An 18787-nucleotide genomic window follows, 5' to 3' on the forward strand; every position below is an offset into this window, starting at 1 on the left:
ATGCTATGGTGTAGCTCAATGTTTAATGTGGTATCCCAGGTGGGTGATTTTACGATGTTAAGATGGTATTGCAAGGTGGATGCTGTGGTGCTTTTAGGTGGTTGCTATGGAATCCCAAATGGATGCTATAGTGAATCTAAATGTTTAATGCAATATCCCAGGTGGGTGATTTTAGGACGTTAAGATGGTATTGCAAGGTGGTTGCTGTGGTGTTGCTTAGTGGCATTTGTTATGAGTATCCCAGACGACTGCTATATAGTCTTAGGTGATTGTTATGGAGTTGCTAAATGGTTGCTAGGCAATTGTAATGTTATCCCAGTTGGTTGTTATGATGTCCAGTGGTGGCCCATGTGGTTGGTTGGGTGTTACTGATGTACTTGTATTGTGAAATCTTTGCAAACCATTCATTCCTTTTGGGAAAAAACATAGAAATACATTGCTACAAAGAAACCTTATGTCCAGTCAAAAAGCAGTATTCAAACCTTTTAAAAGACTTCAAAGACTTCATCTTCAAGATTTTAGATTTATTTGTTCTAAAATTTTATGTAAAAATATGAAATATAATGATAAGAAGAGAATATGAAAAACAAATATTTGATAAAAGCAACTCCACTGCTTGTACAGTACTCAGGACAGGAGGATCAATAGAATGATTTATGACTTCAGCAGATTGTGTGTTTGTGTGTGTGTGTGTGTGTGTTGGTCATAATTCACTCTGTGATATGTGACCCTCACCTACACATCATACATACAGACACTTCTTCACATTCATTAGTGAGGGGGGGTTAAAAGACAACCTCCCTAGTTGTCCACAAGAAATACAACGCATGTCACATACACCAATCAGCCATAGTATTAAAACCTCTGCCAAATGAACTGAATAACTTTAATTGTTATTCTAACTCTAATAACATTGGAACTTGGGGACCTATAATACTAAAGAAGCACATGCAGTGCAGTGGCTGGTGGGACACAGAATCTCTATGGCTTGGGCATGTGTGAAAAATGAATAGGAAAGAATGGGAGGAAAGAAGGATGGAAAACTATTACTAGATAAGTGCTGGTCATTGTGGCTGCCCTGGAGCAGCACATGCAGTTTGGTGGCTGAGGGCAATATGAAGATTGGGATTATGTAAGTGATTGGGATTAATTTAAGATGAAAAAAAAAAAAAACAAGTATATACAAGCATACAAGCTAAAACACACAAGCAGGCTGAGCAATCTAGTGTAAAAGAGCAGTTTCTATATCTTAAAAACTGTGGTGGCAAGTTGTGCAAGTTTATTATTAATAATAAAAAGAATTACAGCATTGGAAACAATTAAGAGACCACTTCAGTTTCTGAATCAGTGATTTTTCTATTTATAGGTAAAGGGTTGAGTAAAATGAACATTGTTGTTTTATTCTATAAACTACAGACAACATTTCTCCAAAGTTCCAAATAAAAATATTGTAATTTAGAGCATTTATTTGCAGAAAATGAGAAATGGCTGAAATAACTAAAAAGATGCAGAGCTAGCAGAGTTTAGACCTCAAATAATGCAAAGAAAACAAGTTCATGTTCATAAAGATTTAGGAGTTCAGAAATCAATATTTGGTGGAATAACCCTGGTTTTCATGCATCTTGGCATGTTCTCCTCCACCAGTCTTACATACTGCTTTTGGATAACTTTATGCTTTACACTCCTGGTGCAAAAAGTCAGGCAGCCCAGCTTGGTTCAATGGCTTGTGATCATCCATCTTCTGGTTCTCAATTTGGTAAAATCAAAGACACTCATAATTCTTAAGTGGTCTCTTATTGTATGCAATCAAATTATCACAGCAATGCTCAAAAATCTAAAAGACTGTACTTGATGTTTTAAAGAAACAATGACTAAGCAGGTGTTCCTGTAATATTCCTTTAATCATAGTACAAGTTGTAGATTAGATCAATGATAACTGGTATCGAGTATTCTTTTCAATATGCTGTATGAAATTTCTGTTCACGGCTCTTAAATCTTTACTCCTCCCTCTCTCGCACTTGCTCTCCCTCCGTCTGTCTGGCAGGTTGCGGTGGGAGACGGAAGAGGAGGGGAGGCAGAGATCCAGAGAGCAGGTGGGCGGAAGAGAGTGAAGAACAGGGGCGGGAAAAACTCACATGGATTCAAAAGCTAATTTGTGAGATGCTGCCAAAAGCCTGCTATTTTTCTTCCACTCCCGGCCTCCCTGTCTCGCTCCTCCGTGCACACACAACAGCTTCGCTTGCTTCAGCTGTCTCGCCGTGAAGTCAACTGCCTGTTCAGCAAGATCTCTCTCTCTCTGTGACTCACACACACACATATACACACTCTGTTCCTCAAATATAAATATATGTTTATTGACCATATGCTACAGATGGGACAGATAGATGTTCCACTCCTAACGATAAATGTGCTTCAAAGGGTTCTTGGAGGAATGCCATAGAGGAAGTAGTTTTCGTTTCATTAGAAGACATGTTTTGGAACACTTGTCAATTTCCCAGCTTCTAAAACATGAATCTTTATTGATAAACAGTTTATACAGTATTCCAGGTGATATCAGTTCTCAGTGGTTATCATTATGTTGCTAAGTTGCCTAAGGAACTTTTAGGGGTGAAACTTTAAGGTGCTTTGAGGAACCTTCAAGAAAGCTGAAGGTGCTTCAAGTATTTTTTTTTTTAAAAAACCTTTTCTTGAAGGTTCCCTTAAAGCACCTGAAAGGGTTGATGCACAGTTTCAAAATAAAGAAACCCTGATTAACTTTTAAGAAGTTGGTTGATGTAGTATTTTCACAGGTGGAAAGTAATTAATTACATTTACTCAAGTTACTGTAATTGAGTAGATTTTATGAGTAATTTGTCATTTTTAAAGTAGTTTTTAAAATAGGTAATTTTACTTTTACTCAAGTACATTTTGACACAAGTTATTTACTTTGCTACATTGGAAAACTCCCGATTGCTGAGTAAAAAATAAAATGCTGAGGGAAACAAAAACAATTGTCTGAATTAAAAAAAAATTGGCACGAATGCTCGCGTGTGGAATAACGAGGCAATAACGTCCTCATGCAATACAAAATGTGCCTCGCCAGACGGAGCTGTCAGCTTTAAAAACTTCCACATCAAACCTGCGAAAGCATGTGGTGTAAGTACTTTTATCATTACACAATCTGCTTAAATGTAAAAAAAAAACATGTAAATAGCAGTTAAAGCATAGCAATGGCAGGTTAAAAAATAATAATGAACTGTAAAATTACAGTTTATAGTCACCTATATTACCATAAACGTTTAATAGTAAAGAAAAAAATGGATCATAGAATCCTATGCCACTTGTTTTATGGGGTGGTCTGAACAAATACTGACGAAAAGGTCCAAATTATTATGTGGAAAAATAGCTCATTAAAAACAATTTAATTTATGATTTGTTTTTACTTTTTTACATCAAATAATTAAATGTAACTATGTTACTTTTACTCAAAGTACATTTTAAATTGAGTACTTTTTACTTTTACTCGAGTAGATTTTTAGATGGGTACTTTTACTTTTACTTGAGTAGAAGTTTAGCAAAGTAAAGGTAATTTTACTTAATTACAATTTTTCAGTACTTTTTCCACCTCTGAGTATTTCATATGGTTGCTATAATATTGCTTGGTGGTTGCAAGGTGGTTTCTATGCAGCTGCTACAGTATTCTAAATGGAACATGATAAAAATGTGGCAAAAAACAATAGAAAAATAAGAATAACAAGAAAATCGACAATTTTTCCTGAAGAATATTGTAAATTGCTTGGCGATACACAACCAATGCACATCTAGTCAATCTAGTAATGTATTTTGTTAACTATAGGTTAGGCTATAGGTGCAGATCCTCACACCTACCATTTTTAGCTCCCAAACCATGGTTCTTTAAGAAACCAACAGTGGTTCTTCTATGGCATCCCTCAAAGGCCACATCTACCAATTTTTCAGCTTCCAAACCTTGTTTTTTTAAGAAATCAACAGTGGTTTTCCTCAAAGGCCATATAAAAGTACTATGGTGCTATGGTCCCTCAAAGGTCATAGAATAACAACATTCATTATTGACCGGATCTGCTCATCTACGAACATGTTCCCTCGTCCTTTTCACACAAGCACCATCTCACCTTTCCCATAGGTCTGATACTCTGTGTGATACATCTTAGGCACCCCCAAAATGTGCTCCAGTGCCCTCTTCCCTCTTTGCTCTCCGCACTGTGCCCCGCCCTGAGCAGCATCAGGGGTGTGTAGTTTGGGTAGACAGGCAGGTACAGTGAAGCTATCCATGTACAGACTGTTTCCAGCACTGTGGGGCAGCGCCAAGCATGGGCGGGGCAGCTCCGAGGCTGGATTGGGCGTGACTTTATGTGGGCGCATGCGGCTGAGTGCTGCACTCTTGGTCAGGGTTCCTTGAATGGGTGGGGCATTTAGGGCAGAAGGCGGAGCCAGTTCAGATCTAAAACAGAAGAGAGAAAAGGGAAAAAAATGTTTTAAGACTTGAGAAAAAGGAGCGGAAAGACATATTCTGAGTAAAACACCAGTGAGAAAGATGGTTGCTAGAGGAGTAAGCCATTTAATCAAGATACAGTGTAACTAAGTAAATAAAGAAATTTTACCAAAGTTAAAGGTTCTATATACGATTCTGAAGGATACATATACATATTTAAACTCAACAGCCAAAAACAAACACACTCCTCCTTCATAATCAGGACAAAACAACACTGAGATATTTCTGTAAAACTACAAAAATAAGGCAATGATCAAGCTAATATAGAGAAACATCCTTATCTCTTTGTCCATGCCTTTTAATATCCAGCAGATTCTCCACTGTTTAAATGCTTCTACCAGTGATTATACTGTATACTGTATTTGTCTTTGCCCTACCCACTCCCTTTCTTTTACTGTACATGATCTGCAGGCAGACTTAGTATCAATGGGCAGGAGAATCCCATTCCCATCTTTAAATCATGGACCTTAAACTCTATTGTTCTTCAAAAGAAAATCCAGAATATTCAAAGACAAACCTTTAAAACAGGCCAATTTCCCAACCCTCATTATATTTACATGCCCCAAACTGACCCAAACCCAGCCTACCTGAGAAAGTTTTAGTCTAAGCTGGAAAAACAGTGAAATGTAATGCCGACTTTGGGAAAATAGGGTATTGTTGATTCTGGAGAGCAGCTCACCACCTCTAGATTAGTAGAAATATGGCTTCATAAAGGAACCAAAGATAACTCTCATCTTTCACCATCTCTTAACTCCATACAAACTGGAGCTAAACACACATGAGAAGCAGAAACCAAAGTAATCCCCAGGGTGGGCAAGACTAAATCTTCAGTGTGTTACAGTGTTAAAACTTCTATAATGTGTGGCTTCTGTGAGCCATTGACAGTGGCAACAATTGGTAAACCGGCCAATAAAAGCACAATATAGGATTCATGTTTAATAAGCCTTTAGTAATAGGAAAAAAAAAACATATTTCATTCTGATTACAAATAGCAAGGTCAAGTCAAGTCAAGAGGCTTTTATTGTCATTACATCTGAGTACAGGTACACAGTGTGATGAAATTACGTTCCTCCGGAACCATGGTGCAACATAGAACAACAAGCAATAGACAACATAAAGTGCAGGAGTGACGACAGTGCAACATAAAATTATAAAATTATAACACTAAATAACAATAAATACAATAAATACAAAAGACGAGACAATTTAAAGACAGGACAGTGCAGTACCGATACGGTATAATAAAGTGTATAGTGGGGATAAGGTGCAGAGATGTGTGACATACTGTAACATATATAATCACAGCAGTTACTGAGGTAGAGTTTATAGTTTTTAAGAGTGCAGCAAATAAAGTCATGTCAGCCTCTGTGTGCTGACTGGGTGTGTGTGTGGGTGAAGTTCAGTTCTTTGTGAGTGTAAAGGGGGGGGGGGGGTGTACAGTTTAGTTTTGTGCAAGTGTGTTGGGTGAGTGGTGGGTGGGGTGGGAGTTCAGTTCTGTCTCTGTGCGTTGAGAAGTCTGACTGCCTGGTGGATGAAGCTGTTGCAGAGTCTAGTAGTGGATGCTCCTGTATCTTCTCCTGACGGACGGCATCCGAGCGAAGAGTCCGTGTGAGGGATGGGTGGGGTCGTCCACAATGCTGGTGGCTTTGCGGATGCAGCGTGTGGTGTAGATCTCGGTGATGGAGGGAAGAGAGACTCCGATGATTTTCTCAGCTGTCCGCACTATCCGCTGTAGGGTCTTGCGGTCTGAGGTGTTGCAATTCCCAAACCAGACGGTAATGCAGGTGCTCAGAATGCTTTCTACAGTCCCTCTGTAGAACATGGTGAGGATGGGGGGTGGGAGATGTGCTTTCCTCAGTCTCCGCAGGAAGTAGAGGCGCTGCTGGGCTTTCTTGGTTATGGAGCTGGTGTTGAGGGACCAGGTGAGGTTCTCTGCAATGTGAACACCGAGGAACTTGGTGTTATCCACAATTTCCACAGCAGAGCCGTTGATGTTCAGCGGGTGGTGGACACCTGGAGCTCTCCTGAAGTCAACAACCATCTCCTTGGTTTTATCCACGTTAAGAGATAGGTTGTTGGTTCTGCACCAGTCCGTCAGCCACTGCACCTCCTCTCTGTATGCTGACTCGTCGTTCTTGCTGATGAGGCCAACGACAGTTGTGTCATCAGCGAACTTGATGATGTGGTTTGAGCTGTACTTTGCAGTACAGTCATGAGTCAGCAGAGTGAACAGCAGTGGGCTGAGCACACAGCCCTGGGGGGCGCTGGTGCTCAGTATGGTGGTGCTGGAGGTGTTGTTTCCAATCCTGACTGATTGTGGTCTCTCAGTCAGGAAGTCTAAAACCCAGTTGCAGAGGGAGGAGTTCAGGCCCAGCAAGCTCAGTTTTCCGATCAGATGCTGAGGGATGATGGTGTTGAATGCTGAACTGAAGTCGATGAACAGCATTCGAACATAGCAGTCTTTGTTGTCCAGGTGGGTGAGAGCCAGGTGGAGCGCAGTAGAGATGGCATCGTCTGTTGATCTGTTTGGACGATACGCAAACTGCAGAGGTTCCAGTGAGGACGGGAGCTGGTTTTTGATGTGCCTCATGACCAGCTTGGGACGGTAGTCATTAAGGCAGGACACTTGAGACTTCTTCGGCACAGGGACGATGGTGGTCGTCTTGAAGCACATCGGCACGATTGCAGTACTCAGAGAGATGTTGAAAATGTCCGTGAGAACATCCGTGAGTTGTTCTGCACATCCTCTGAGCACTCTGCCAGGAATGCTGTCTGGTCCTGGGGCTTTCCGTGGGTTGACTCTGAGTAGAGTTTTCCGCACATCAGCTGAGGACAGGCACAGTACCTGGTCGTTTGGAGGAGGTGTAGTCTTCCTTGCTGTCGTGTAGTTCTGTGCTTCGAACCTTGCGTAGAAGGAGTTCAGTGCATCTGGAAGGGAGGCATCACTGTTACAAGCAGGGGAGGGTGACTTGTAGTTGGTGATGGTCTGGATGCCCTGCCACATGCGCCGAGTGTCAGTAGTGTCCTGGAAGTGGGCGTGGATTTTCTTTGCGTAGGTGCGCTTTGCCTCTCTGATCCCCCGGGAGAGCTTGGCTCTAGCTGTTCGGAGGCCAGCCCTGTCCCCTGACTTAAAGGCCTTGTCTCGGGATCTCAGCAGCACATGCACCTCTGCAGTCATCCACGGCTTCTGGTTGGGGCGGGATGTGATGGTTTTGGAGACAGTAACATCCTCAATGCACTTGCTGATGTAGCCAGTCACTGAGTCTGTGTACTCCTCCAGGTTGATGGAGTCATCAGAAGTAGCAGCTTCTCTGAACATGTCCCAGTCAGTGTGCTCAAAACAGTCCTGAAGAGCAGAGATGGCTCCTGGAGGCCAGGTTGTAACTTGCTTCTTCTCTGATTTGGCACGTCTGATGAGCTGTCTGTATGCTGGGATGAGCATGTCAGTGATATGATCAGAGTAGCCATAGTGGGGGCGGGGCTCTGCTCTGTACGAACCGGGAATGTTAGTATACACACAATCGAGCAGATTAGCTCCACGGGTTGGAAAATCCACATGTTGGTGAAAGCTGGGCAGCAGAGCCTTCAGATTACTGTGATTGAAATCACCAGCAACAATAAACAGTCCGTCGGGGTGTGAGTTCTGGAGTTTGGAGATAACAGTGTACAGTTCTTGCAGAGCGTTAGCATTAGCACCGTTAGCATTAGCATTAGCACTGGGTGCTACATACACTGCTATTATGTACACGCTGCTAAGCTCTCTGGGCAGGTAGAATGGCCTGGCTCTGACTACAGCAAACTCCACCAGCGGCGAGCAGTAGCTGGAGATCAGCGCAGCGTTGTTACACCATGCTGTGTTGACGTAAACACACACCCCACCTCCACGTACTTTGCCCGAGAGGCCGGCATCGCGGTCCGCGCGGTAGCATAGCATGCTGCTCACGCTTGCGAGTTCAGATCGGATTATTTACACAGAAAAACAAACAACTAACATGAGTGGACTAACATGAGTGGACCGTAGGCTATGTAGGTTCCAGGTTAATGTGTCAATGTGTGGGTGTGTGGGATTTTACTTGGACTCAGCTGGGCTTCCCAAATGGGCCCGACCACTACAGCCCACTTAAATCCATGTGCAGATTACAACTCAGATGAGGTGCATATTTAACCCCTCCCAATTAGGCTACCATACAGGCTCCACATGGGAATGTTATCTGTAGTAACATCACAACTGAGCAATTTTAACCCCAACCAAAGTCACATATTTAAACATGAAACAACAATACTCAAAATAAATACCAAATAACTGGACACAAGATGAGATATGGGCCCAAAAAATCCGACCCGAGTCTGTGCATGTTCTGCTCGAGCCCAACCCAACCCACCCTATAAACTATAAAGTCATTATAAGCCCGAGCCCAATTTAAATCCGACATTTTTTTTAGTAAGTAGAGCGTTAAAACTGAGGTCCCTAAAAACATTTTGTGGCTGTTTGAATAACCGAAGTCTGTTCAGAATGATATTAATTAACACAGCAACACTGAAGAAGCATAGACCTATTATTATACAAAAATGTTTAAGAACATCAACACACTGCACTGCAAGTCAAATGTGGACAAGTGGAGGAGCCCACGTGTGCGTGAGCCCCAGAGCTGCGTGACTATAACATTCTAACTTGTGCAACCTTTTTATTTAAAACAGTTTAATTTGTTCCTTAGCTACATTGTAATTATCACACCATAGCTTTATATAAAATAAATATAGCTTTAAAAAACAAACACCTACATCACACACTATTTTTCTGAGCCCGACCCAACCCGGCCCAAGTTCAGGTCGGGCCTCGGGTCGGTTCGGGTTCGGGCAGATAAACTAAGCTCTAAGATACGGTTGGGCATAGAGGCATACAGGTTCCACATTGTACCTGCAGTACATTTGTTGAATCTCACAGATGTTGAAGCTGTGCCTGTAGATCCTGCACACTCAGGGTCTACATCTGCCAAAGCTGGCGCCCCAGTTGGTCCAATAAATGCTTGATTTGCTATAATTCTGGCGACCTGGCACACCAAAGAACTGTTGCAATCTTGCTGTTTGTAAGTGATTATTATTAGTCTGCTGAAAAATTCCAGTACCTGATGCACTGCACTAATCGCTGACCTGTTTGTGTCTCTTGTATACTCAATAAATGCATTAATTTTATGGCATCATTAATAATCTGGCACATTATTAAAGAAAAATCTGTAAAATTGTGTGGCTCGTTTGCTATGTTTTACGTCCATTAGCCTCTAGCTTCAGCACCTTGATGTGCATCAACAGCCCTGTCAATAGAGATGCATTTTGGAGTTTGTGGGCCCTTTGAGAGTAACCTTCTTTCCTCTTTCACAGGTAAGGAATCGATCTGCAAGCGTCTAGGATTCAGAGTGCTTCCTCCAAAACCCCTTAAAGCCAAGGAAGGGGGTTTTAAGTGCTCTTTAAACAAAGTGTTTCCCGATGATTCAGTAACCCTCTCAGTTCTGAGGTCAGCTCAACCAAATGTACTTATTCAACCGAGCCCTGGAAGGAGTCCACGGCCAACTTATCACTTACACACGGCCATGCATCACTCCGTGGCAGTGAGCGTTCTTTGTGTTTGCGTGTTGGGATTGCAGCTGCTGTTGTTGGCCAGAAACAGGACTCGAGATTTCAATTACATTAGCCCGACTGTTGAATATAAACAGAGAGATGCATTTGAAAGCCACTCGTACAGTCAGTGCACAGGTTTGATAATTTGCTAGCAATGAGATAAAGATGCCTTACATTTTTATATTTTAATTTTCTCTTGATTTTATGAACCATTAAGCACCTTGCTTTGCATCAACAGCTCTGTCAATGGAGATACATGCGTGGCCATTGGTCCAAAGAATTGCCACTATGATCTGAATATTGCTGCTTCGAATCCCAGTCATGCAGCTTGTCTAATGCAGCATCCCAGCTGTTCCAATAAATGCATGATTTGCAATAATTCTGGCCCTTGCTTTTAGTAGGTGAGCATTATCCTTCTGAAAAATGCCAGTACATGACGTGCAGTATATATATATATATATATATATATATATATATATATATATATATATATATATATATATATATATATATATAATATCGCTGACCTGTTTGTGTCTCTTGTATCGTTAGGAGTGATAATCAGACCACACCTATAATACTGATTTTTCAATGTTTAGGGTGTCTTACTTTTTTTGTCAATGAGTTTATTTTTATCCCTCTTTATTGTCCTCTCTTTATCTTGTAGTAGTGCTGGGCGGTATGACCAAAAATGTATATCACAGTATTTGGCAAGGTTCTGGCGTTTTTATTGTATATTACGGTATTTTTACTATTATTATTATTATTTATTTATTTATATTTTTTGCATGACTGCTGTTCTCACTTCTCTCCAGGCAGAACAGAGCAAGGCGAGCTTTTGACTCCACAGAGCTGAGCTACCATTACTCCAGTGTATTAGCTTGTTATGCTAACTGGTTATCGTTAGCTAGGGAGCAGTACTGGTATGCTTCATTGGAGGTGCAGCACTAGCGGTATGGTGGTGTGTGTAAAATGCATAATGGAGAGGAAATTAAAACCACTCTGTTTGTGGTACAGTTACCGTATTTTTTGCACTACAAGGCGCACTTAAAATCCTTTATTTTTACAAAAATCATTAGTGTGCCTTTTAATCCGGTGCGCCTTATGTAGCTCCTTTGCTGTTTAGACTGTAACCTGTGTTAAATCAAGCTATGTGGGACAAACCACTAGCTAATATTGCCCTGGCTTACCAAAACACTCAGGGTTACCAGAACCTCAGTGTAGCTCTGTTGGGTGGCATTAGTCTCTAACCGCTAGCAGTTAGCCACTAATGCTAATGCTCCAGCTTTAGTGTAAAATCTGGAAATCTAAGCGTACTGTAAATAAATGGACGTGCTTTACTCACCCAAATAAACAGTTTTCAGGAGAGAAATCTGTGTACATCCAGTGCTCATTTGACTTGTCTGACTCATCTGAAATGTTTTTACAATTTTGTTTAATTAACTTAGCTTAGCTTTACAGGTGGTGGCGAGATTTAGTTCCTACTACTAGTTACTAATGTTGCGTAAAATGCGCAATATATATGTATGTATATATATATATATATATATATATATATATATATATATATATATATATATATATATATATATATATATATAAATTTTTTTTGATAGTGTGCCTTATAATATGGTGTGCCTTATAGTGCAAAAAATATGGTAGAGGTTTGCCACACTAGCCACATAATTTCTAAACATTTCTATCAGCAATAAGAGAGCTTGCATTGTATATAAAGTTACCTTATTAATAATTTTTCATTTTGAAGAAAGCAGTTGAGCATCTGTGAGCTAGTTTAAAGAACAAGCTTGTTTCCAGATATGGTGGCTGCTGTGGTATCCCAGGGGGTTGTCAAATAGTGTCTAGGTGGTTGGTATGCCGTCCTAGGAGGTATATGTGGTGCTACTAAGTGGTTACTATAGTTTCCAAAGGGTTGCTATAGTGCTGCTAAGTGAATAGATGTGTCCAAAATATTTCCTCACAAGAAACTATTATAAATGCCATGTGTTTAAATATATTTTTAAAAAGCCCCAAAAGGTTAACATGGGGTGTTTTTTTCAGTTTCCCATGACACTGTCTCTTTAAATGATGGTAGGACTGTCCAGTCATGACTCATCTTGTGCATAAACAGCCAAACAGGCACGCTGCAGGTAGCTGTGAGCAACTGTTAATCTCTTTGCTTTTTATGAGTATGATTTGCAGTAGCGCAGTACGGACATTTCGGACCCCACACACTTTTAGAGTCTCTTCACGGGTCCAGCGGAATGATCCATGGCTGTTTTCTCTCAGCTGGTGATTTACGACTGAATCTCCAACCCACTTCTGCCAGTATAAACGATTACACCCCATAATATCAAGTACCACCACCAGCACTGCCACCACAGGCCTGATTCACCATCCAAATGTCCTGCTGCACTGCCCTCTAGTGCTCAGATATCAGATATCACCTGCTGAAGCGCCTGTAGTCCTCCTGAGATGTGCTGAGCAGCGGCTCTTTGGGAAACAGGGGTGGAGCTTGTTCGAGTTGTCCATACAGCTCCTGATTAAAGCAATAAGAAGCAGAGTAAGACCCTCCATCAGAACTGAAACTCCATTAGAGCGGACCGCCAGGCCTGCTGAGAGCTATATAATCCTTAGGCTAAGAGAGAAAGAAGCCTATCCATTAAGATGCTTTGCATGAATTATCATTATTTAGCATTAATGTATGCACTTCTCCTCACTCTGACATTCTAATGTTTTCTTCCAGCTCCTTCCCTCTCTGCTCGTAATCTCTTCTTCCTCTCCTTTACTCATTTAGTCCATAAATCCCTGCTTTAAACTCTCTGATGTGCACCTTCCTGTCAGGTCCCTCGTCTGCATCCATCATGCTACTGTCAGCTCTGGAACTTATCCTGTATTCATCAGCTTTACTCTGGTATTTACAGCTTAAAAAATAAAGTATATATTTAGAACGAAAGGGAGGTTTAAAGGAGAAATCTAGTGTGAAATGGACTTGTTGTGTAGTCTAGTGCAGTGAAGTGAAACAGGATAATGCATACAAACTTTTAGTAAATAGCCCTCCTCCATTAGCTCATAGCATTGAGAAATACAGAGCTTTTAGCTGATGCTCCCAACAGGCTTATGATGCAATTAAAATCACTATTTTTACACAATTAACAAACTCAAAGTAACTCAAAACATTGTTGGTAGAATTCTGAGGGCCCTGAAGTTTAAAACGAGACACTGATACCTTTAAAATTGCATAGGTAATTTATTGAAACACATTATTATAAACACAGTACCGTGAGGTAGCTCTCTGGGCCCCACCATCTTGAAATCAAGTCACATTAATTTGACTGACAAGCAAGAATGAATAAGTAGATTTCATTTTTTTTTTTTTTTTACAGATTTATTTCTAATTTTCTCCTATTTAGGTAGATTGTCCCACCCAATCAGCGTCTAGTGAGCTATAAATCCCCCATCACTAGGTGAAGACTAGCACATGCCCTCTCTGAGGCATGTGAAGTCAGCCACCACCTCTTTTTTAAACTTCTGCTGATGCAGCATTGCCGTTCAGAGGAAAGCGCAGCGACTGATCATAGTGGTATTCTTAAGTTTGCTGGACCCCACGGCGACCCCAGATTGAAAAATAGATATTTAGATATTTAGAATATATAGATACTTTAGCAACAACTGAAATTAGGGCCCCCATCGCTAGCTATGTCTAAATATTTGTGTACACCCCTTTTAATGAATGCTTTCAGCTACTTTAAGTTGCACCCATTGGTGACACAGATGTATATGCACAGCTTTTCCCAGTAGAGAAGTAGTAATAATAGAAAATAACCCTCTGAAACTCTTTGATCACTTTTAAGATTCACACCTCAATACGATTCCTGCAGCTTTAAAGTGGCTAGAGTGGTAATGGTTCCCTATCCTCCCAGGCCCTCTTACCAGCAGGGTCCTATGGTGGTCATCTAGAGGCTCATGTGGTGCTGACCGTCCCCTGTAGCAGTCCTGCATCTCGCTGACAGGCTTTGAAACAACCCTGACTGACCTGCAGTGTCGGAGCTGTAATGAGGAAACAGCAAGACAGACACCATTATTATTATTATAGGACCTGACGTCACAAAGCAGATTTGTAGAAATCTAGAAATAACACAAAAAGTAACACAATGATAAAACAATAAAAGATGTAAAAGCTGAAGGAAGAAACCTTGGGAAGAACCAAGGCTCAAAACCAGGTGATTCAAACTGAAACTGACATGACAAAGAATGCCCACATCTGTATAAGTTGTGAGGTGTTATCTTGTGAGTGAAGTTAAACTCCAGCCAGCATGCTCATGGCAAAATCTGGTAACATATATTAGAAGACTTCAAGCGAGGGCATTACAACCCACAGTGAACAGAACAGTGGTTGGTAATGATCGTAGCTTCTATACGAGGCTAGAATAGTTCATGCTAAGAGGCAATTGACTTTAGCAGAAATTGCATCCATATTTAATGCAAGGAGCATATCCTGAAGATCAGTGCCGCATTATTTAATTTCTATAGGACACGTCCTATGACATGGCATGTCAGCGTACTGCCTGTTCTTATCTCTTTATCTGTAAATTACGGTAAAAGAAATCATAAGTTTTCTGTTTAATGTTTTTATCAATGTGGTTTTAGATTTAGAACATGTGTAAACCCTTTATAAAAAAGCACTTTTTAGAAATCTAATTCATTATTACTCTAAACACACACAAATACACACCCTACCTTTTGAGCCAGTTCATTCAGGAAGTGTGTGTTCCAGTGAGGAGAGGCTTTAGAATAGATGGTGGTCCTCAGCGGTCCATAGATGGGTTTATGGTCATGCTCAGTGTGAGAAGTAACAGAGTAATGGAGAGGTCCAGAAACTCGATTCTGCCGCTGAAGTAGAGGAGGAAGAGGGGCATTCTGGAATCAAAAAAAGAAAAATGTTTACAAAAAAAAGAGAAATATTCTTTACTTAAAACTGTACTGCATCATGTGCTCAAAGATGATCAGCTATAAATGTGGAAACACCATAAAAATAAGGACTTCCACAATCAAACATATGTTTATTATAATTATCAATTACTTGTTAGCTAACTAAACATTAATAACCATACAAAAGTCTTATCTAGGATTCCACGATATTACAAGACTATTATAAGAATACTATGTATTCTCAATTTTTTCATTTATTTGAATATATTTTATATTTATAAGAGTTCAGACTATTGGCAATTAGAGTTTTAAACATGTGGAATTGTTGATTTCTGTTTCTGTTGTTTTCTAAAACAATATGTTTGTCAATGTTCTGCCTGATATTACACACCTTAATCTAGGATTTTAATTCAAGTATTACATAAAAAGGTCCCATGATTGATAAGAAGTAGTACTGAAAATCCTAACTGTTATTTTACTAGAATATATTTTTAAAAAATAAAGTAAAACTGCAACTGTTAAAATAAAATGAATGAAAATCATAAAATTGGCACTTTCCTGCACTTAATTAAAAATATATATATTTTCCTGTCCTCCAAACCTTTCGGTTCATTACAGGCAAGTGTTCTGTCTATACTTGTGTACAGGCAAAGGCCTGTGTGTAAAGATGTCCCCGATCCGATCATGTGATCAGAAACTGGGTCGATCACATAAGGATCAGAATCGGGTGGAAAAGATCCAGATCACTGATGTATCAACATTTTAATGTTACGCTGTCCATACATCCATGTTGTAAATATGGGTGTGAAATATTTTGTCTATAATAATATCTTAATTGCTCTTTTAACAATAAACAAGTTGATGTTATTGAGTATACTGGGGAATAACTGGGGAAAAACAACTAACAAAACACATTTACTCCATCACTTCACAATATTTTAAAAAGCATCAAAACTACCCGGAGATATTACAATACATCCCTACCTGCGTGATATTTTTCAGGGTGGACAGCTTAAGCTTTATCTTAGCTACATTATACAGACAATATGAGAAAAATTAAGTTAATTTGTATTACTAATCTCTAAACATTCAGCAAGTGCCTTTAGTCCCTTGAAAATATAACAGTATTAAGGTTGGGATGTCACTGATTTCAATGATTACTTTTTTATGGGGGGAGTTATCTGGTCCAAAGAGAATTCTTGTACACCTTTAAATAGCTTGATATTTTTATGAAAATAGTTAAATTAATCATTGAAATGTAAAATATAATTAATTAATATTTTATTAATAATATTGTTTTCTGTTATGACACTCTGGTCACTGTGTGCATTTTGCTTACACAAAAAAATACAATTTATTTAAATACATAAATAAAAAATTTAAATGAGTATTTAAAAAAGTCTTCAAAACTTTAAGAAATAAAATAACACATATTAAAATGTATTTCTTAACCTACTCAAAGGAATCATTCAACTTATCCAGGCAGCAATGCAGACATGGCAAAATAACAATGCCAACCTCATAAAAATGCATAAAATAAACTAAAAGATGTAATATGTATTGTTATACAGTGTTTGTATGACATTGTACACTGATATAGACACATATACAGCTCTGGGGGAAAAACAAGAGATTACTTCAGTTTCTGAATCAGTTTCTTTGATTTTGCTATTTATAGGTATATGTTTGAGTAAAATGAACTTTTTATTTTAAAAGCCACGGACAACATTTCTTACAAATTCCAAATACAAATATTGTCATTTAGAGCATTGATTTACAGAAAATGAGAAATGGCTGAAATAACAAAAAAGGTGCAGAGCTTTCAGACCTCAAATAATGCAAAGAAAACAATATCATATTCATAAAGGTTTAAGAGTTTATTAGTTCAAAAATCAATATTTGGTGGAATAACCCTGGTTTCTAATCACAGTTTTCATGTATCTTGGCATGTTCTCCTCCACCAGTCTTACACACTGCTTTTGGATAACTTTATGCCACTCCTGGTGCAAAAATCCAAGCAGTTCAGCTTGGTTTGATGGCCGCTTTCGCTTTAATGTAAAACATATTAGAATGTATGCAGTTTAAGACAAATACAGTTAGTTAAAAAGTTACAAGTGTTTCTAATGGTGAAGAAAGCAGAGTCAGTTCCTCAAACAGCAGCAGCAGGATAAACTCTGGTAGCGTTAATGTTCTCTATATCAGAAGAAACAATAAATAAGAAGGTGTCCCAAAACTGTAGTCAATAATAACTCAGTTGAGTTAAGCTAAGCTAAGCTAAGTGTAGATACACACCTTACAGCTGTGAGTGATGAAAGGAGGCGGCTGTTGATAAGCGTGTGCAGCTCCCGCTGAGGTCTGAGTCAGACTGAGTCTTTCTCTACACAGCCGCTCCATTATCTCACCAGAAAACCAGCAGAAAACCTCCGAGTTCAGTCAAATTCTCACAGCTCGAGTTATTTTATTAACCCTATAGCTCTGAGCGGACTGCTCCTTACCACAGAGTCCACCGTTTACCGTTACTATAGAAACACAACAGCGTCCAATCAGACGCCGGTCAGTACAGAACCCGTCCAATGAGAGAGCTGTGTGGGACAACGCCGCTGTGGTGGCGCATCGGAATTTTAAAAGAGAGCATATTTTCACAAAAATACACCAAAAAAATGATCATTTGCAAAATATTTTTGTTAAAGTGTATCTAAATAAGATACCAGCAGAGGGCTCTCCAAAACCATCACTGACCATTAGTAAATGTTGCATTTCATTTGGAAATCAAGGGACCAGAGTCTGCAGTAAGAGTGAAATATTAAAAAAGACCAATTGGTAATCCGCATCTACATAAACGTGGTCAGCAGAGGGAAGCATGACTTTCTGGGAAAACACTGCACTGACTTTGTATTTGATATAACTCAGTGGAGCAACACCAGCAGATATGGCTCTCCAAACATGGCTCTCCAAACCATCATTGTGCATCAGTAAATTTTACATTTTATTTAGAAATCAAGTGAACAGAGTCTGGAGGAAGAGTGGAAAGACACACAGTCCAAGCTGCTTGAGGTCTAGTGTGAAGTTTCCCCAATCAGTGATGGTTTGGTTATCATGCTTCCCTCTGCTGACAACTTTTATGGACATGCTGCTTTCATTTTCCAGCAGGACTTGGCACACTGCCCACAATGCCAAAAGTACCAATAGGCCTTGTATAATATTCTACTTTTCTGAGACACTGACTTAACAATAAAATAAATACTTAAATAGATCACTCTGTGTGTAATACAGAGTGATCTAGGTCCCAGGTCAGTCCGAAATGAACAGAATGAGTACTTGGGTGCAGCCCGCTGGCCGATGTCCACTTGACTGCAGCTCCACGCTGAGCCACCTGTACCCTGCTAATACTCGCCTCACATATCTTTGGTAATAAGCCTGTCATATATATTTATTTATATATCGATTTATATTTTGTTGTTTATTTTTTAATACCTACAAGTACAGTAGAACTAATATTAGTCTGTACTATTTGTAATGTCAGTGTTCTATTATCTAAATAATAAATATAATAAATATTTTTAAAAAGGTAAATAATGTAATAAAGTAAACATACATATAATATACTTATATGCATATTGTGGCGGCTCTGGGTTGTGTGTGTGGCTGCCTGTAGGCATGTTTCTATTCTTCTGTGTGTGGGGCCTCTTGTGTTTTGTTGTGCTGTGTTGCTCCAGCCTACGTAATTGGTAC

At 39.6% G+C, this 18787-nt stretch overlaps 1 protein-coding gene across 1 annotated transcript; it reads right to left on the minus strand.

Moving 5' to 3' along the window:
* Nucleotides 1-1882: 1882 nt before the first annotated feature.
* Nucleotides 1883-17581, minus strand: zgc:193811 (uncharacterized protein LOC559801 homolog). The gene is made up of 6 exons (XM_022677405.2): nucleotides 17348-17581; nucleotides 14864-15043; nucleotides 14057-14173; nucleotides 12571-12662; nucleotides 4131-4459; nucleotides 1883-2296 (listed from the first exon to the last, which is right to left on the minus strand). Exons 1-6 carry the CDS (start codon nucleotides 17447-17449, stop codon nucleotides 2277-2279), a joined length of 840 nt encoding a protein of 279 aa, XP_022533126.2. The 5' UTR covers nucleotides 17450-17581; the 3' UTR covers nucleotides 1883-2276.
* Between the last annotated feature and the right edge of the window lie 1206 nt (nucleotides 17582-18787).

Source organism: Astyanax mexicanus, chromosome 19, assembly GCF_023375975.1.
Source record: "Astyanax mexicanus isolate ESR-SI-001 chromosome 19, AstMex3_surface, whole genome shotgun sequence".
Classification (NCBI taxonomy): Eukaryota; Metazoa; Chordata; class Actinopteri; order Characiformes; family Acestrorhamphidae; genus Astyanax; species Astyanax mexicanus.